The 19,249-nt window shown below is 48.3% G+C and overlaps 1 protein-coding gene across 2 annotated transcripts in view; it reads right to left on the bottom strand.

The window, feature by feature from the left end:
- The window catches only part of phactr3b (phosphatase and actin regulator 3b), a 49,426-nt gene that overhangs the window by 21,568 nt on the left and 8,609 nt on the right, over positions 1–19,249 (bottom strand). Inside the window, exons 2-6 of one of the 2 annotated variants that reach the window (XM_029248008.1) lie at positions 5,550–5,711; positions 3,680–3,835; positions 2,903–3,127; positions 2,603–2,816; positions 2,290–2,432 (exon numbers count right to left, since the gene is read on the bottom strand). In XM_029248008.1, the coding sequence (XP_029103841.1) occupies positions 2,290–2,432; positions 2,603–2,816; positions 2,903–3,127; positions 3,680–3,835; positions 5,550–5,711 (900 nt within the window). Of the gene's footprint in view, positions 1–2,289; positions 2,502–2,602; positions 2,817–2,902; positions 3,128–3,679; positions 3,836–5,549; positions 5,712–19,249 lie in introns of both variants that reach the window. The other variant, XM_029248006.1, reaches the window with a different exon arrangement.

Consider the following 19,249-nt stretch of genomic DNA (forward strand, 5'->3'; position numbering starts at 1 on the left):
GTGCTAACCACTATGTTACCACCATGTTACCCCCTACCCCATACTTTACTGTAATAAAGACAAATAATCCTGAATGAAAAGCATTAGATGTGCTTGTACGTGTGAAGTTGCCAAGCGTGAGCAGATTCGGCAAATCCAGCGAAGGCACCACCGATGCAACGGCACAACTTCTAATCGGAAACTGTCCGACCGCAGGGCGGCTTCACTCGATTCTTCGCTTTGAGAGTTTAAGGGCACAATTTCTCATTAGAAGTGAAACAGGTGTGGAAATTTCCTGAACTTCCCATAAATTTTCCACCAAAAAAATACCATATCAGAAAATAAATATGCAAGCACATCATGAATAAAAACAATGTAATGAAACGACTGAAGATATGTACAACGGTATCAAAAAAAAGTCTTTTGTACTTTTCTGGAGGGGGGGGGGGAGAGTGATCTGATCAGTGAAACACACTTTTGCTGGACTAACATTCATTGCACATTTTTCTCCAACTTGATACACAAGGTTAAATTTGTATACTTGGAATTTTTACCTATTCATACAGCAAGGTAAGTTCTCCTGTATCTGCTCACAGTTAAGCATCTTGACCAAGGGTACTACAGCAGTAGGGGGATTCGAACCCAGGGCCTCTGAGTCCAAAGACAGCAGCGCGAACCACTGCCCCACCTGCTGGCACAAAGGGGTGGGGACACCTGACTCTGTGTGAACCCCCTCCTCTGCAGCACTGCAACTCCTAAGTGCTCTTATAGAGGGTTCAATAAGACCACAATGGGCAAAAACGGTTAAGGGCAACTGTTCTGCCGCTTCGTCTGAAACTGCTGTATTATCGGGTCAAGCAGGAGGGACGATTCAGAGCACTTTACTGGATGAAGCTGGTGGTTTCGCTCTGTCTCATGGCAACATTGCAAAGGGATTTTTGGAACAATGCTGATCTCCTTGTGGATGCGTGCAACATTCGCCGTTAAAGTATAGCTTTTAGTACTGAGGCCATGATGAAAAGTAATTGGACAGCTGATAGCAAAGTGGACCCAAAAGTTGCAGGTTTGAATCCCACCTCCAGCTGTAGTACCCTTGAGCAAGGCACTTACCCTAAATTGCTCCAGCAAAAATTACCCACCTGTATATACGGGTAAATAATTGCCGGTAGATTAACACCGTAAGTCGCTTTGGAAAAAGCATCATCTAAATGAATAAATGTTATTACACTTCCAGTGTTTCCAGCATATTTTGGCAGAAATTGCTGGAACAAAAACCCGTTGTGGAGCAAGTAGTGCTTTTCACAGATGTTCACGCTGCACTAGGAGGAGCGTTGCTGCTGTTGGGGCCAGTAGGTTGCGTAATGGTTAGCGTTGCCAGCTGGGAGTCGAAGGTCCAGGGTTCAAGTCTTCGTTCCTGCTGTAGACCTTGATCAAAGTACTTACTCTGTATTGATATGGTAAAAATTTCCCAACTCCGTACAGTGTGAGTATCTCAGTGTAGAAAAGAAACATTATCGGTTGCTTTGGAGGAAATTGCCATATTAATAATACCTCATTCTGCAGCATTCATATAAGAAATGACAATCCGTTTCTGGAGCTGATGTGCTGTATGTACAGCTACATAAAGGGGTAAAATCAGTGTAAGTGGATGAACACTCTAAGTCACTTCGGAGAAAAAGCGTCACATAAATAGTTATTGTACCGCATTTAATAAAAAAATAATGTCTGTGCCTCATGTAGAGCTATGTATGTAAATACATGTTTGTTTTATGCATGACACACACACATCATTGTATTTCCAGGGGGAAACTTACTGTCCAATGAACAAAACACACAGGGAAGCGCACACACACTTTCAGATCACCGTCCAACTCCCATCTTCCCTTTCGCCGCGTGTCTCACTCACCCGACTCCCCACATGTCAGAATCCTTCCCTCAGTGCTCCGCAATGCTCGTCTTCCTCTGTGTTCACTTACTGCTGCCAGATTATTCTTATTATTTTCTTTATTTATTTTAAATCACAGCATACAGGGAAGTGGTGTGTCTCAGTGTGTGGCTGCACCGCTCAGCGTTTCACCAGGCAACTCGGGTTCCGGCTGCAAACACTGACCCATTTGGAGGCGCCGCTAGACAGAGCCAATCCTCCCAGGAAGTGGGTCAGCAGATGCTGGTCGTCTTAAACGCGGTAAACCCGTTTTACACCAAAAAACGTCCATCAGCGATGGATTGAGGCGGATAATGCACACGCCCGGCGTAATTCACACCTTTTTTTTCCCGTTAAGTCACGGTTGGCAGCAGGGGGCGACTCACCCGAGATCACCGACTCGTTCCAGCTGTCCTGGTCGTGCAGCAGCCCAGAGGCGTCGCTGTAGAACTCGTCCAGACGCACGTTCTCCTTGTTCTCATCCGCCTCCTTCTTGGTTTCCGCGTCGCCGCCCGACTCCTTCTCCGCGCTGGAGGTCCGGGAGAGTCGCCCGTCAGAGCGGCGCTTGGGGGACAAGCGTACTTCGCGCCCATGGAAGCTGCGGGGCCGGGGTGGAGGGGTGGAGGGGTGGAGGGGTGGGGGGGCACGGTCAGGAGAGGACGGGATGCGCGCGAACTCGGCGAAGTCGGGGACACCTACCTGTCCTGGCGGTGTTTGGAGGCCAGGGCTCGGTGCAGTTCCTCGATGATGCAGCTAGGGGGCAGCTGCGGGTGCAGGATGCCCAAGTGGGGAGAACCGGTGGGTGTAGAGCTCTGGCCCCGCACCGCATCGGGGCCCCACGGAGTCTCCTTCGGGAGGATGCTGTTCCTTTGCAGGGAGGAGGGGGAGGTCACACCAGTATCCCCTTGCGAACCTGCAGCACGGGGAAGTGTGAGGCGGTAAGACTCGGGTTCGAGAGCAAGCTTCCCTCCTGGCATCCCGCACACCCACAGCACTGACCCTCCACGCTGCCCAGCCGGCTGAGCAGTTTGACTGGCAGAGCAGGCGGGGAAGGGGGGCTGGGCTCCCCGCTGCCGGGGTCTCCCTCACACTCTTCCGCCCCCTCCTGGGTGACAGCCGCACCGACGGGACTCCCAGGGGGGACCGACTCCTCTTGCTGCTCCCCTTCTTGCCCTGCATCCGGGTCTTGATCAGCTCCGGTCTCACCGTCCTCCGACTCGCACGCTGGAAAGGAGGCAGCAGAAGTCACATGACCAAATTTAAATCAAGGTAGGGCACGACAAAATCATTTATCGTAACTCGGAAGAGGCCACCATTAAAACATTCGCTGTCAAGTACAGTACTATTGTTTCTTACTGTCATGTTTGACTGCTGCCTCTCTTATTGCGCCACCTTGTGGGAATCATATGAACTGCACCTTTCACACACGCACACACTTTCTGAACCGCTTGTCCCATACGGGGTCGCGGGGAGCCGGAGCCTAACCCGGCAACTCAGGGCGTAAGGCCAGAGGGGGAGGGGACACACCCAGGACGGGACGCCAGTCCGCCGCAAGGCACCCCAAGCAGAGCTCGAACCCCAGACCCACCGGAGAGCAGGACCCGGTCCAACCCACTGCGCCACCGCGCCCCCCTGCACCTTTCATGTTTATTTTAATATCACCTTTAAATATTCAGTGTCATCTTTCAGCCACAAAGAAAATATTCTCTTCAGTTTCACGCATTTCCCAATTAATTTGTTTATTTTGCCCATTCCACCCTAACATGGCAGCCGCACCTGTAGAATGGTTTTCCTCGCTGGATCCCTGGTCCTCTCGGGCACTGGGGTTAAGCAGGGGGATGGGGAGCTCTTCCTCCCTCTCCTCTCCGTCCGAGAGCTCCTTGGTTGGGGTGCTGGGCTCCTCAGGGCTCCCCCCGCAGGCCAGTGCGGAATCTGCAGGTAGAAGGTGAGACGACACGGAGTGGATACAGCGTCTCTGCCAAAATCTGTCAACACACACACACACACAGAAATCCAAGCGTCCCGGTGGACAACGACAAGGCATCACGCGATGAGGTCTGTTGGCACCTCGCCTGCTGGGGTGGGGAGGGGATGTGCCCATGTGTTTGTGTCAATCTGTGCCTGACACATACCCCTCTTCCTCTGAACCCCTGAACTCTCTTTCTCCTCTCTCTCTCTCTCTCTCTCTCTCTCTCTCTCTCTCTCCTGGCTCCACCACCTCTGCCTGCCCACTCCTGCCCAGCTCATTCTGACCGTGCAGCAGCAGCACCACCCTCCTCTCCAGATCCGCAGGGAACGACTAACACCCCGTCACTGGCAACGGTGCGTCGCCAGCGCTTTGTGACCGACCGTGCCGCATCACGGCTATCACGCTCCACTGACCGCTAAATATTCACCCATCGTCGATAACTGCCTGTCCGGTGCTGGCGGCAGAAGTCTAGAATCTATCCTGGAGGCGTAGGGCATGAAGCAGGTACAACCTGGATGGGACACCAGTCCATCATTGAGGTCGGCTATTAGAAAATACCAATTAACACCGACAGGAACCTCCAGTCGGCCGGGAAACACCTCAAAGGCGTCGCCATTATCAAGTTTGACACTTATTGTTGTAGTTATGATTTCTCTGCTCAACCAGATGCTCGTTGAAGCTGCTCTGAAGAAGTTCTATATCTGTAAAGACGGATTTAAGTAAGAGGTACAATAGAAGGTTAGGGTTAGTGTAAGGTTTGACCCAGGGGGTTGTGAACAAACCCTGTTCCTAAACCCCAGCACCACACCTTGCAAACACATCACCTCTTTAATCCAAAAAACATCAGGTCAAAAATCCCCAAACACAGCATCATAATTCAGCAAAACCGAAGCAAAAAAAGAAAAGACGAAACAAAATTTCACACATCAGCCCTGCAGCCAATCCATATTCATTTACACCAATCTGTGGGCACAAAACCCTTCATTCACACTCTCTCCTCTTCCTTGTGGTGGTGGAGCAAGTTTTCCCATAATGCACCAGGGCACACCCACTGCTAATCAGTTTATTAATGCCTTTAGCTGTTATTCTTCATTATGGGCTACTATGGGGTATTTGGCACTAAAATGGTTACAGCTGCTGCCATTGGACCCAAAGGTCACAGGTTCAAATGCCATCTCTGGCTGTATCACCCTTAAACTAATAGTAATTTTTGTAATTTGTGATTTACACCTTGTGTTTTTCTTTCCTTATGTCCTTACAATTTATGTCATTGGCTGCTGGGAGGATTCACAGAGTAAGAATTTCATTGTATGGTGCAACAAACTGTTTACTGTACACATGACAATAAACTCTTGAATCCTGAGCAAGGTACTGTACTTACTCTAAACTGACACCGTAAAACTACCCAGCTGTATAAATGGGTAAATAACTGTAAGTGGCTTTGGAGGAAATAAATCGATCGATCAATCGATCGATTGATTGATGTATTTGCCAGAAAGCTCCGAAGGACTCAACTTCTCCATCCTGCCCAAGAGATGGAGATGTGACCCAAGTCAGACCTTGACTTCTACCACTGTTTTGGACTGGATGGGGGAAAGCAGTGAAATCAGAGTGCTGCCTTTTTTAAAATTATGATTATTATTATTATTATTATTGCAAAACACTCAGCGCATTCACCTGTGGAGCTTTGCTTCAGCTTCTCCGTTTTCTTTTTCCTCCACTTCCAGGGCCGGAAGATGCGGCCCAGAGTGGCCAGTTTGCTGCTGCGGCGCGCGGGCGGCGTGCGCGCGCCGCTCACCAGGCAGCCGGAGTGCAGCGCCCTCTGCTGGTCCATCACATCTGCAGCGGGAAAAATACATGGGGGGGGGGCGTGAGGACGGAGGACGAAGCGCGGAAAGGAAGCGGTGCAGCGGGGCAGTCTGCTGTCACAGTGTCCCGGAGGTCAAACACACACATACACACACACACCTGTGGGGTGTGAAAATCCCGGCCGCTCTCTTACGTGCGTCTCACTTGAATGGAAATGAGCGTCAGCGCCCTCTGCTGGAAGAGCGACTGAATGTCGCCATCGGCACAAACGCCACTCCCACAGCACAGCTAATCGGTATCATTCGTAACAGATTTATTTATTTCGATTTTTAATTTTTTTGCTGCAGCAGAAAAAGACTCTCTCCTGTGATTCGCCACAGGAGTCGAATGGAGATGGGGTCGGTGTGGCTGACACGGCCCCCCTATCGTAGACGCATCCGTGCTCGAACCCGACAAACCCCCCCACCCTGCCCCACAGGGAATAAGTGCCCCTCTGTGTGAACTGGGCTCCGACAGGAAGACTTTCGCTCCGGGGCACAAAGGGACCCCTGTTCTTCCGTCGTCGGAGCGGACAGAGGGGGCTACGCTGCAGTCCAGGGGGTCAGTGGCACCATAAATCAACTGTGGCAACCAGTGCTGCTCCTAATGCTCAACCAAGGGCCTCAAACTGTAGACATTATTTATCATAGCTTAATACAATTATTATTATTATTATTATTATAACTTTCAGAAGTATTTATTATGATTAACCTCACATGACATGTTCCTCCAAAGCAACTTAGTGTTTATACTGCCTACAGCACAATCACACACTTGAGTTATGAATGAGGCTGTTGGGATTATGGTTCAGCAGCAGATGGCACAGTGGTTAGAGATGCTGTCTTTGAATTTGAATCTCACCTCCTGTTGTAGTAGCCTTGATTGGGGCACTTACCCTGAACTGGTACAATAAAAGTTACCCAGCTCCATGAATGGGTAAATCAGTATAAGTTGCTTTAGAGAAAAAGCAACTGATTGAAAAGTATGTGTTCATTCCATGAAACTGGATTCTGTTAGAGCAGCAGCAACAATTATTAGTTTTTTTTTTACGGAAAAGCAGCTCAAAGTGATTGTAAAAGAGATTGAAGAACTATTTCCAGCTGTTGAGTAAATATATCAGAAATGAACCCCTTACCTGGCGTCACCTCTAACCACTGCGCCCCCCAGAGGCGACTCCAGCAAGGCCATCCACTTACATGTAGTTGTGTAAACTGATGTGGATGAGCAGTAACAGTGCATGACTGCATGTGTTATAATCTCATATCAAAACGCCTTTATGCAGAATTTATATACCTGGATTTTTCTAAGTGAGGTGTAGAACAACAGAGGGGGCTCCTGGTGCTTAGACAAGTCCCTCAACTGCTATGCCACCTGATGGTCAGTTGAAGCAGTACATACTGCCCACAGAAGGCCACACCCACCCCCCCAGTCCCCACCAGGAGACGTGAGGGATGCCAGTCAAGCTGTCGGAGGGTCTGATGGTGAATGTTTGGTGAAGAAGAAGTTGTGGAATGGAGTTCCCCCTGTGTTCCCATGGGTTTCCTCCAAGTGCTCTGGTTTCCTCCCACAGTCCAGAGACGTGTTTGAGGTGAACTGGTGACTCTAAATTGCCTGTAGTGTCTGAGAGAATGTGTGTGATTGTCTTGTGATGGACTGGTGACCCATCCAGGCTGTATCCTGCCTCTCGCACTCTTCTAAGATAGGCTCTGGGCCAGTGTGACCCTGCACTGGACAAGCAGCTACCGATGATGAACGATGATGAACTAGACCATGTTCTGTCATCAGCTCGAGGGGACGGGCAACTGCTTGACTTAGACCTCTTCGGCAGGTAGTACAAATGTTAAAGAAATGATCACGGGTTCCAGCTCCTTCCCCGGTGATGCTGTTTGGCATGAATGGGGCAGGGTGTAAGGGGGTGGGGGACGGGGGGGCCCGTTCTGCTGAAGTCGAGAGGAAACAGGTCAGCTGCCCACGTCCGTCTGCCCGACTAACCGTCAGCGCAGAATCCAGGTCAAGCCAGCAGACACTGCAGCAAAAAGAGAGGCCCGGGGTCATCCAGCCGTTGCCATGGAAACCACAGCGGATGCTGCAGAAAAGTCCCTCGGAGACAGGAGAGGATGGCGAGCGCGGGTGGGAACCGTGTCTCCAGGCCGCACAGGGAGCCTCGCCGAGGCCCAGTCAGAGCGGGACGATATATAATGCAGGCAAAGGCGTCGCTAAATTTTTAATTTCTGGGGAAGCAATTTAAAATTACTTTGAGTGAATGTGGGACTGTAAGAAGGAGACAGCTGAGCAACGTGGCATTAAATGATTGATTTTCGTTACACTATCTCAGCGTAACAAAAACATGAGGCCTAATCCAATTCCTTGAGTTACCGAAAGGGTGACATAAGCAGCGCGATAAAGAGAAGAAGGAAATGAATCGAGGAGACTGTTACTACGGTGAACGGCCTCACCCGGCAAACGGGACACGTGGCTCTCATTCTCAGCTACAGCTGAGACTCTATTCATAACCAAAAAAAAAAAAAAATTAGAGGTCAGTTCAGTTTAAACTGAGAGGTAACAGTAAATGTTACCTATATAATACTGGTTTGCATACTAGAAAATACACACACACACATTTTCAGAACCGCTCGTCCCTTACGGGGTCACGGGGAACCGGAGCCTACCCGGCAACACAGGGCGTAAGGCCGGAGGGGGAAGGGGACACACCCAGGACAGGACGCCAGTCTGCCGCAAGGCACCCCAAGCGGGACTTGAACCCCAGACCCACCGAAGAGCAGGACTGCGGTCCAACCCACTGCGCCACCGCACCCCCTACTAGAAAATATATTAATATAATACATATAATACACACACACAAAGAGTCTGAAACCGCTTGTTCCAAACGTGGTCGCGGTGAACCAGAACCTCACCCGGCAACACAGGGCGCAAGGCTGGAAGGGGAGGGAACGCACCCAGGACGAGACGCCAGTCCATTGCAGGGCACCCCAAGTGGGACTCGAACCCCAGACCCACCAGAGAGCAGGACCCGGGCCAACCCACTGTGCTACCGTGCCCCCCATATGAATATGTATTTATATATATATCCACATACACATATGTATATTTAAATACACACACACACACGCATATATAAACTCTGTCAGACACTGCTAAAGTGTGGTTCTTTTTTTACTTTGGAAAACACTGAGATGTGAGATGTATGATTTGAATGATGATGCCCAGAGTGTGTGTGTGTGTGTGTCACTGCTGAGTGGCGGAACAGGAGGACAGAGCAGCGCACAGACAAACAGCACAAATGTCATCAGGTTTGTGTGCTGCCTGCGCCTCGATTTTGAATTCGGGCCCCGGAGGGTCGTCTGTTACCAGCAGGACGCGCATCGCGACGGAAGGGACGCGGCGCCACTTTTCACGTGTCTTTGCCGCGTGTCGATTTCGGCCCGTCGTCCCCGCGTGAGTGGGCGTCGCCGTCCGACTCGAGGGAAAGGCGGTTTATCGAATCGTTTGTTATGACAGCAATCGATGGCGAGAGAAGCGTAGTCGTGTGCGGTTTTCGAATCGCTCCTGAAAAGAGTAAGTGGGGGATATTAATATAACGGGGTGGGGGTGGGGAGGGGGGCTCAGAAATACAAGCTGCTCTAACAAAGCGAACCGCTGAGCGTCTTCTCCAGGGACCGCAGGGCGGTAAATAAAAGTGCAGCGTAAGACCGCAGCGTTTCATCGTTCTTCCTAAGCTGAAATGGAGCTCATTCAATATTTATGAAATTATATTAAATGTGCACTTAAATCACCCGGCGCTGAACGAGAAGCAACTGCCGGACGGTATCCAGAGCGGAGAAAGAGCGTCCGGGACAGGCGCCAGCGCGGGCCGGGTTCGCGACCCCGGGAGCGGTCCAGCGCAGATGGATGGGAGCCCATCGCTGACACACACTGCGGTTCTGTCTCGGGGGGTCATGAGTCAAAGGGATCCAGTCAGGAGCTTTGAGTGACAGCTAAGGGTCGCTTTCACAGGTCCCTGTGCTGCAAGGGGCGTCCTTTCACATCGCCGCTCGTAATTCAGCCAACATATCGGTTCGAGGTGACTTGCAGTGCAAAAGGCCAATATTTTTAAATGTAATTTATACATGGTTGTTGCATATTAGTTGTTTACTTTTGGGATTTCGCACATAAACATAACGACAAAAATAACCCTCGACACCCAGTCCGAGTCCGCAGAGCCCAGGTGAAACCCTTTCAAAGAAACACCCGACAAGTTGAGGACATGGCTGGAAATACAAAAGAAAAAAAATCGAAAAATCAAAATAATTATGAAAGGGAGTAAAGATAAATGTTACATTTTTGTTATTTCATTTATCAGACGCTTTTCTCCAAAGCGACTTCCGGTGAACTCTAGTGTTATGAGCCCACACACCTTATTCACCGCGGTGACTTACACTGCTAGATACACTACTTACACTGGGTCACTCATCCATACATCAGTGGAACTCACTCTCTCTGTCATTCACACACTATGGGGGAACCTGAACAGCATGTCTTTGGACTGTGGGAGGAAACCAGAGCACCCAGAGGAAACCCACACAGACATGGGGAGACCATACGGACTCCACGCAGACTGAGTGGGGATCGAACTCACATCCTCTCGCCCCACCCAGGCGCTGTCTGTGCCACCGTACCTCCCATAAACAAACAGCTGTTTATCCAGTAAATGTAACTCCAACAAGGGATCAGGGAACAAGGTGCAGATGCGTGGACTCAAGGATGGGGACCGCAGACACACCCCTTTCAACACTAAGGAGACACGTGGACAGAACTTTCCGGAAGAACTGCATCCGACGCTGTCCGGCGCAGCAGCAAGGAGGGTCGGCAGAGCAGGAAAATGCGATTTACTCGATCCACCAATTTCACTTCCCTGCAGCCATCGCCCAGAATGTTCCAGAAGATGTAGACCATGGGGCCGTCTCAGCGTGGAACCAAAGGGTGGCTATGCTGCGGATTCACCGCTGACTCACGGTTCGCACTGCGGTGACACAGTGACTCTTATTGCCGGATCAGAAACCCAGGACCGGCGTCACCTACCCACTCCAGGCTCTTCTGAGTCACGCAAAGCAGCTCCGCTTCCCTGTGTTTGTGATGCTGGTGTCCGCTGCACCGAGCAAGTTTTTTCTTGGTCACGGGGGGAAGTAAATACTCCAAAACTGGTGTTTTCACACTGGTCCCATCCCTCACGGACGCCTCGTAACGACCAAGCACTGCCACACAATCAGTCCTCCACATGGGCGTGCGGAGCTCAGAAGAGCAGGACCCGTCGCTTCCTTTCCACACGTTCTGCTGATCTCCAAGGAGGGCACAAGTTCTCCCTCAAAGCAATGCTCACAAGACAGCTACTTGCACAGCCAGCAGGTGGCGCAGTGGTTAGTGCTGCTGCCTGTAACTCAATAGACCCAGGATTGAATCCTCTTTCCTGCTGTAGTACCCGTAACCAAGGTACTTACCCCGAACTGATACAGTAAAGTTACCCACCTGTATCAATGAGTAAATCAGTGTACGTTTCCTAAGAGAAAAAAGTCGGACGAATGAAAATGGACGTAAATGTTGAACGTTTCCTTCAATGTGCAATGAGATGCAGCACCGGCAGCGGACTACAGTGCAGCGCCGTGTTCGATCCCTCACGATTGTATGGAAACAGGTGTGCGTCTCATTACCCCCCCTGGTTAGACTGGTTAGGGGGTAAATACGTTCTAACACTTATCACGGCTCATTTATTCATTGTCTTCCACACCATTCACACGATGTTCAAATTTAATGTCGAAAAGCTGCAAAAATCATGAGAATTGAGTGCATTCACAGTCACTCATTTAACTGAAGATTTTCTCCAAAGGGACCACACACACACACCCACACCTTCAGAAACCGCTTGTCTCGTACAGGGTGGTGGAGAGCCAGAGCTTAACCTGGCAACACAGGGCATAAGGTTGGAAGGGGAGGGAACACACCCAGGACAAGACGCCAGTCCATGACAAGGCACCCCAAGCAGGGCTTGAACCCCAGATCCATTGGAGAGCAGGACCCACTCAAACCCACTGTGCCACTGCACCCTCTCCCAAAGGGACTTACAATTACTTATCCAATTGTACACTTGGTAATTTTATGGGAGCAATTTAGGGGGTATTACTAGGACAGCTGGTAGTGTGGTGGTTAAAGCTTTTGCCTTTGGCTCTAAAGGTTGTAAGTTTGATTCCCCACTTCTGGCTGTAGTACCTTGAATAAAGTACTTACCCTAAATTGCTCCAGTAAAATTATCTAGGGGTAAATAACTGTTACCTAAACATTGTAAGTTGCTTTAGATAAAAGCATCAGTTAAATTAATAAATGTATATACATGTAATTTGCTTGCTGAAGGGAACTACAGCTAGAGGTGGGATTCAAACCTGCAACCTTTGGGTGCAAAAGCAGCAGCTGTAAGTGCTATGGCAGCACCTGCCCCAGCAAATGTTCGCAAAACAATTAAGAAAACGGACACATCAGTCCCCTCAATCATCTGAAGGACAGTGTTCTAAAGGAGGTTTGGACCAACAAATAAACATATCTGAATACACTTCTCAGCAGATAGATAGCCATAGCAGAGCCATTGCCTTCATCTGAAGGACCTGGGGTTCAAATCCCACCTCTTACTATAGTACCCTTGATCAAGGTACTTATCAATATCAGTGATTTTTACTGTATCCATGAACGGATACAGTAAAAACTACTCCACAAATGTGTAAATCACTGTAAAACTGACTTTAACATTGCAAGTTTCCTTGCACTGAGGACTTAGGTAAATAAGGGTTAGATATTTATAGTACCATAATTGTACTGTAACACTAGCAGTAACTTAGAGTACATAAATCTCACACTCTAACTGGCTTTGGACAAGGGTGCGCACTAAAAAGGGGGTAATTATAACAATCTACTTTTACATTTACACTTATTTACTTAGCAAATCTACATCTTTATATCTTAGGGCAAAAGCTGAGAAATTGTGTGCTTGTCGTTCATTTCACTAGCAACAGACTTACAGCAAAAGCTGTTTCTAGAGTTTGTCGGCTAAAGTAAAAAATTTTAAGTTTATAATATTTCATGGCAGAAGACATTTTTATATACTTCCATTCCTATATATTGTTTAGATAAATTAAATAAATGAATATATAAATTTTAATGATATATTTTCTAATAAATATATAAATAATATTTTTAAAACTGTTCATTTATTTATTGTGAGTATATATGTAGTATATACTGTATATTTATATACTTTATGTATTTATTCATGGGCTGATATTTAAATACATACTTACATTTTTATTTGTTACTCATGAAACGGCTACTTCTGAACGCCGAAGCAACTGCTCGTAAAAGTGTAACCGACTTGTCGCCTTGCGTTTATTCAGCCAATTTATTTAATTCACTGCAGTTTTTCCAGGTCAGCGATCACTGCGAAATGGGGACTGACTGAAGATGACTGAGCCCATCACTTGTGTCGCTGATCCCCACCTGCACTGGTCGAATTCAATGATTTTTGAATGAATTAATGAATCTCTTAATGAATTTTTCAATGTCAAAACATAAATTTAGTTATTTTTTTGCCAATGTTAAAAAAATTAATATAATGAATGCATGTGTGTGAATAGAAACAGCAAACAACCCATGTGTCTCGTGAGCTTTCATTCTGAGACGACTCTGATTATATACCACTGGGTTTAGCACGCAGGAATAACTGTTATTTAGTGTTATGGAATTGTAGAAATGAACGCTTTTCGACACATCTCTATGATCTTAAGGCTGCCATCTGTATCGCATTTTCCTATGGAGCGGCCTGGAAATATTTTAGGAAAATTCGCTCATCCAACCATTATTGAACACCACTTGTCCACTGCAGGCTCACGATGGTGCGGAGCCTGTTCCGGAAGTACAGGTGGCACAATGAGTAGCACTGCTGTCTTGCAGCACCTGGGTGTTGCAAGAGGCTGTGGGTTTGATCCCTGTTCAATCTGTGTGATGCCTGTGCAGGTTTCCCCTGGGTGCTCTGGTTTCCTCCCACAGTCCAAAGACATGCTGTTCAGGTTCACCCATAGTGTGTGAATGACAGAGAGAGTGAGTTCCACTGATGTATGGATGAGTGACCCAGTGTAAGCAGTGTATCTAACAGTGGAAGTCTTCGGGATGCTCTGGTTTCCTCCCACACTTCAAAGACATGCTGTTCAGGTTCCCCCATAGTGTTTGAGTGACAGAGAGAGTGTGTGTGTCCCACTGATGTATGGATGAGTGACCCAGTGTAAGTAGTGTATCTAGTAGTGTAAGTCACCACGGTGAATAAGGTGTGTGGGCTGATAACACTACACAGAGTTCATTGGCAGTTGCTTTGTTCAAAAGCATCTGCTGAAAGAAGTACAACAGAGGCCGCAGGGACACCTGGTAGCGTAGTGGTTAGAGCTACTGCTTTCGGACACAAAGGTCGCTGATTCGAGCCTCACCTTCAGCTGTCGTACCCTTGAGCAAGGTATTACCCTCAAATTGTTACAGTAAAAATTACCCAGCTGTATAAATGGGTCAATAATCATAACCTCAACACTGTAAGTCACTTTGGAGAAAAGCATCAGCTAAATGAATAAATGTAAATAATGTAAACCCTGGACAGGATACCAGTCCATCGGAGGGCATTGTATTAGAACATTTTCCCCCTTTATTATATATAAATATTGAATTATCGTTATTGTTATAATAATAATAATAATAATAATAATAATAATAAACTTTGTCTGAAGAGATGGGTTTTAAAAAGTTCAACTCGTTGTGGCTGCAGCAGGGATCAGGTGGGTGTTTCCTCATGTGCAACTTATTACAGTTAGTCAGCGCTGCGTGTTTTTGGGTCAATGCATGCAACATTTATAAAACATATAATAATATGTGCCGCACGGTTCAGTTCCATCTAGCCCCCCTGGAGGAGGAGGAGACCAGCGTGCAGTCGCTGGGCAGAATTTCTCTGCGTTCGCAGCCGAAGCAAGCGCACACACACACAGGCACGCGCGCGCACGCACACACGCACACACACACGCACATACAATGTACACAAAGCAAAGAGCACACATACTCCATTAATATCTATGGGTGAACACACACACATGACATAAACACACTCAAATAAGCAGACAGATACGAATGCACACACACATACAGATGCCCAACACACACTTCCTCTGGTGTGTTGCCACTAAGTGTCGCTGACCTTTATTTAGCTCAGACATAATGTTTGTACCCTAAGCTTCTTACACTGATTTACCAATTTATACAGCGGGTGATTTGACAGGCAGTTCATAGAAAGGTTTCTCCTCACCAGAGACCAACATATGAAGAGCGGAAAACCTGTATCCACACACAGAGCGAAAACACCATGGTAAAACGCAGCGTACCAGGCCGGGTATTTAACGACGCCCCCTCCATCATCGGTAAACACCCCCGACGTGTTTCACCACCCGCACGGGTCCTGCAGGGTCATCATCACACAGCTCCTCCCAAACGTTCATCACCTGTTCGGTTCCTCGTCGGAAGCCTCATCCGGAGACGCGACAGGCCACATGCGGTCAATGACGGTGCACATTTACGACCGCGCCATTGAGGGACCGTGTTCATTAATGCTCGCTTTAGCGACCGCACTCGCGAGTACATTTTCTTTCAACGGTCGCGTCTGCGGCCGAACCTGCCCGACCTACCTACGACGTTAACCTCTGCATTATAACATTCTTTTACCGCACACTTACCCTACGACATCATGGACAAGGGAAAGAAATTAGCACACATTAATTCTTTTTTTTTTTTTTTCTTTTTTTAATTCATCTTGCAACTCATGCCCCCAATGGTGCGGTTACTGACGGTACCCAGGCAACGGCTCTATTCAAGAGATCGGCGAGGAAAACCTCGATTTGTCCCTCTCTCTATTCCCGTTAAACCACAACCCGAATCGTTCATGGCGAAGTTATGAAACGTATGTTAATTATTCCACCCATCTGTTCATAAAATGTTTCTACAGCAATGGTCACAAATATGTGTGTCTATCTGCCTCTACTAGGGAGGTTCACATTTACCCTGCATTATAATTTTTAAGAAATTTGGGAAGGTCTGGACCCTTTACAGACCAAGCTAGATGACCACCCAGTAGCACTGCAACCTTTTGACCTTATGAAATATGTATGCATTTTCATTTTCTCAGAGGTTCAGTGACCACGTTGCTGTAACCTGGTTTGATTATTATTTTTTTTTTTGGTTCCGTTGTCAATTAATCAAACTTTGAAAAATCCCATTCCGGGTTCACTTGGCAGAGCAACTATCTAGCAAGGTGATGGGACGCCGAAATGACAGCCTGCGCTATAATTCCTGCTCTCTGAGAGCTGGCCACACCCCCTGCCCCGTGGCGTCACCAAAACCCCACCGGCCAATCAGAGGAGTCTGTGCATTTCGGGTCTCTGGGCTCCCGAATGCGAGTGGAGGACAGTGACGTCATGTCTCTCGCTCGCCGCCATCTGTGTTGCTGTCTGTGGTACTGAAGTCGATGGGAGTCAGAGACGTCGCGGGTTCACACTGGGGGGTGGGGTGGGGTGGGGTGGGGTGGGGGGGGCAGGGGTGCCACTCAGTGCTGTCTCCTTTTACTGCCACATGGAGCCTCGAGTGCTACACACAGCACCAACACACACGCTCGCCGCTGGCAGAATTTATTCCGCTTTGCAAAGGATCGATAAATTCATAATGAACAGCAGGTGGCGTAGCGGCTAGTGACGACACAACCCCGCAATCTCACGGTCCAGGTTCAAATCCCACCTCCTGCTGCAGTACCCTTGATCAACATACTTAAATAAAAAATAACCAGGCTGTATCCATGGGTAAATCACTTTACGATTGACAGTCTAACCCTAAACAGAGATTAATAATAATAATGCGATATATTAAACGTGGACAGCTTGTCAACTGTACCCATCATTTTTTTTAATGCAGGAAATGAGTAGAAAGGCTGTCAGGGAACAGAGGAACCGTCAAAGCACACGAGTTTCAGATCAGTGCAAGATGCTTTCCCTGTATAAATATTAAGTAAATAAAAATGTTTAAAAATGCATAAATAATAAATTTATTCATATTAATGTTAATTTTGTCTTGCAAGGGACTAGCATCCTATCCAGTGTGTACCATCTCATGCCCTTTGACTTCAGGATAGGCTTCAGACCACCGTGACCCTGCACTGGACATCCCGTTATTGATGATGAATGAATGAATGAATGAATGAATGAATATTAATTTCTTGCTCATGTTCAGCTGGACACTGTAGCAACATGCCGACGTCTCATTTCCTGCTGTGGCATTTTTGATTTTATACCGTGCAACACAGCTTTGCGCAGAAGCTTGAGCTCCTGCTGCAACTTATTGAGTTATAATAATAATTATTGCTCCCATTTGTTCGCCACACAGACGTATTTCTTCCACATGCAGTGTAACCACATGGACAGCTATTTTTGCCCTCCAAAGCTGTTGTGCAGCACTGATGTTCCGACCTCCTCCGCACACAGCAGCCGCTGGAGCTGGAACAGCACCCCCCCCCCCCACTCTCGGCGCTCCTTTGTTCTCTCAGACTCCGCCTCCTCCCCCCAATTCCTGTCCTCAGTCCCGTTCTCCTGCTTTTCAACTCTCACCCCTTTCCTCCGACAGGACTCCTTAGTGAAAGCCGCCCTAATTTGCATGCCATTCCAATTCTGACCCCCCCCCCACATCCAACCTCCCCCCAACACTGTGCTGATAACACAGGAACACAAAGCCGGTCTTTGCAGCATTGCACACAAAGAGCCGGCGCTCTAATGACGAGCTGAGAACGGAAGAGCAAACGGCACGTGGGTGGGGGGGCGGAGCTTATAGACCTTCGAGTCGCCTCTCCCTCATCACTGCCCTTCTCCCTGCCCTAGACGGCGGGCACAGGGCCGAGGCCTGGAGGGGTGACAGCACGTAGCTCTCACCGACTCCCGAGGGTCCCTCACATTTTGGCCCTCCCATCCGGTTCCTACAGAAGGTCTTAATTTCCCATGATTCCTCTGGCTCCGCCACTTCTCTACAATCCTTCATCTTCAGGAGGGCTGTGCTGTGTGTGTGTGTGTGTGTGTGTGTGAGAGACGTAAGGGAAGTACGTTGTGCCACTCGAGTGTACGATGTGCTTCTGCGGGGGTCCAAATGTCGATCGCCACGGTAACCTGACAACGCCAGTACAATGTGGAAAAAAATGCACATGCAGAAATCTGTGTTGCGCAATAATCGGAACCCTTGTCACCCTCAATTGAGCCGCAACTTCATCTCACCGCGGTTAAAATCTCGCAGCGGAATCTCACATCGCTACGATCACAACCAGACTACATTTATTAACCTGATTCCTTTTCTCTAAAGTGACTTTCACTGTTGTTACTTACTCTGATTTACTCATTTATACAGCAGGGTAAGTTTTACTGTATCACCTCAGGGTTAGTACCTTGATCACAAGGTACTTGTGCTCAGCTGGCATCAGGGCAGCTGGTAATGTAGTGGTTAGAGAAACTGCCTGTGGGGTGAAAAGTTACAGGTTTGATTCCCCCCTCTGGCTGTAGTACCCTTGACCAAAGTACTTACCCTGAATTCCTCTAGTAAAAATTACCAAGGGGTATAAATGGGTAAATAATTGTCAATGCTTTAACAGTGTAAGTCACTTTGGAGAAAAGCATCAGCTAAATGAATGAACATAAATGATCAAGGGTACTACAATTCAAACCCTGGACTCTCCATTGCACAGTAACAGCAATAACCACTACGCCACCTGCTGGCCTGTGGAAAGTGCTGTCACAGAAATCATTCATATGCTGCTTTGCACAGGGGTTGTGTGACAGGAAGGTCACAAGGTCATCGGCGTTCCCTGGAGACCCTATTAAATGCCACCTGAGCATGTCCACTGGCACTTAGCCTCAACAAGTCTTTCTGGGTTTGAACCCAGCTGGCTGCCAAAGGGGGGATATTTTGCGACCAGTAAAAAGGGCCTTGACCACACGATGACAACCTGCAGGGGGTGCTCTCGAGACCCGTTCGTCAACACCCTGCCCCCCCCCCCACAGGACCCTCTGTGTTAATCACAGCTCTGAATATTCACCGCAGGAAAGACGCGCTGGTTAAATATAGCGCCTGATTAATAAAACATGAACCCTCTGTGCTTTAGCAAGGCGGGGGGAGGGGGGGTGTTAATCTCCTGCATGGGGGAGAGGGTGAGATAAAAGTCCAAAAAGGGGGACGGGCTTTGATGTGAAGGTGCGGTTGGCAAATACGTCAGGGCTGTCGGATTGTGGGGGGTCTCGGAGGCGGGCAGAAAAGAGCCCCCCCTTAGCTGCTGATAACAGCTGGAACTCCCGATGAGGCACCTCAGCTGTGGGACCCATCTAGGAAACACACTTGCGATGCGAGCCTGGAAGGGGACGGAGGGCTCGTCTCCCGCCTGG

Source organism: Scleropages formosus, chromosome 22, assembly GCF_900964775.1.
Source record: "Scleropages formosus chromosome 22, fSclFor1.1, whole genome shotgun sequence".
In the NCBI taxonomy this organism is placed as follows: Eukaryota; Metazoa; Chordata; class Actinopteri; order Osteoglossiformes; family Osteoglossidae; genus Scleropages; species Scleropages formosus.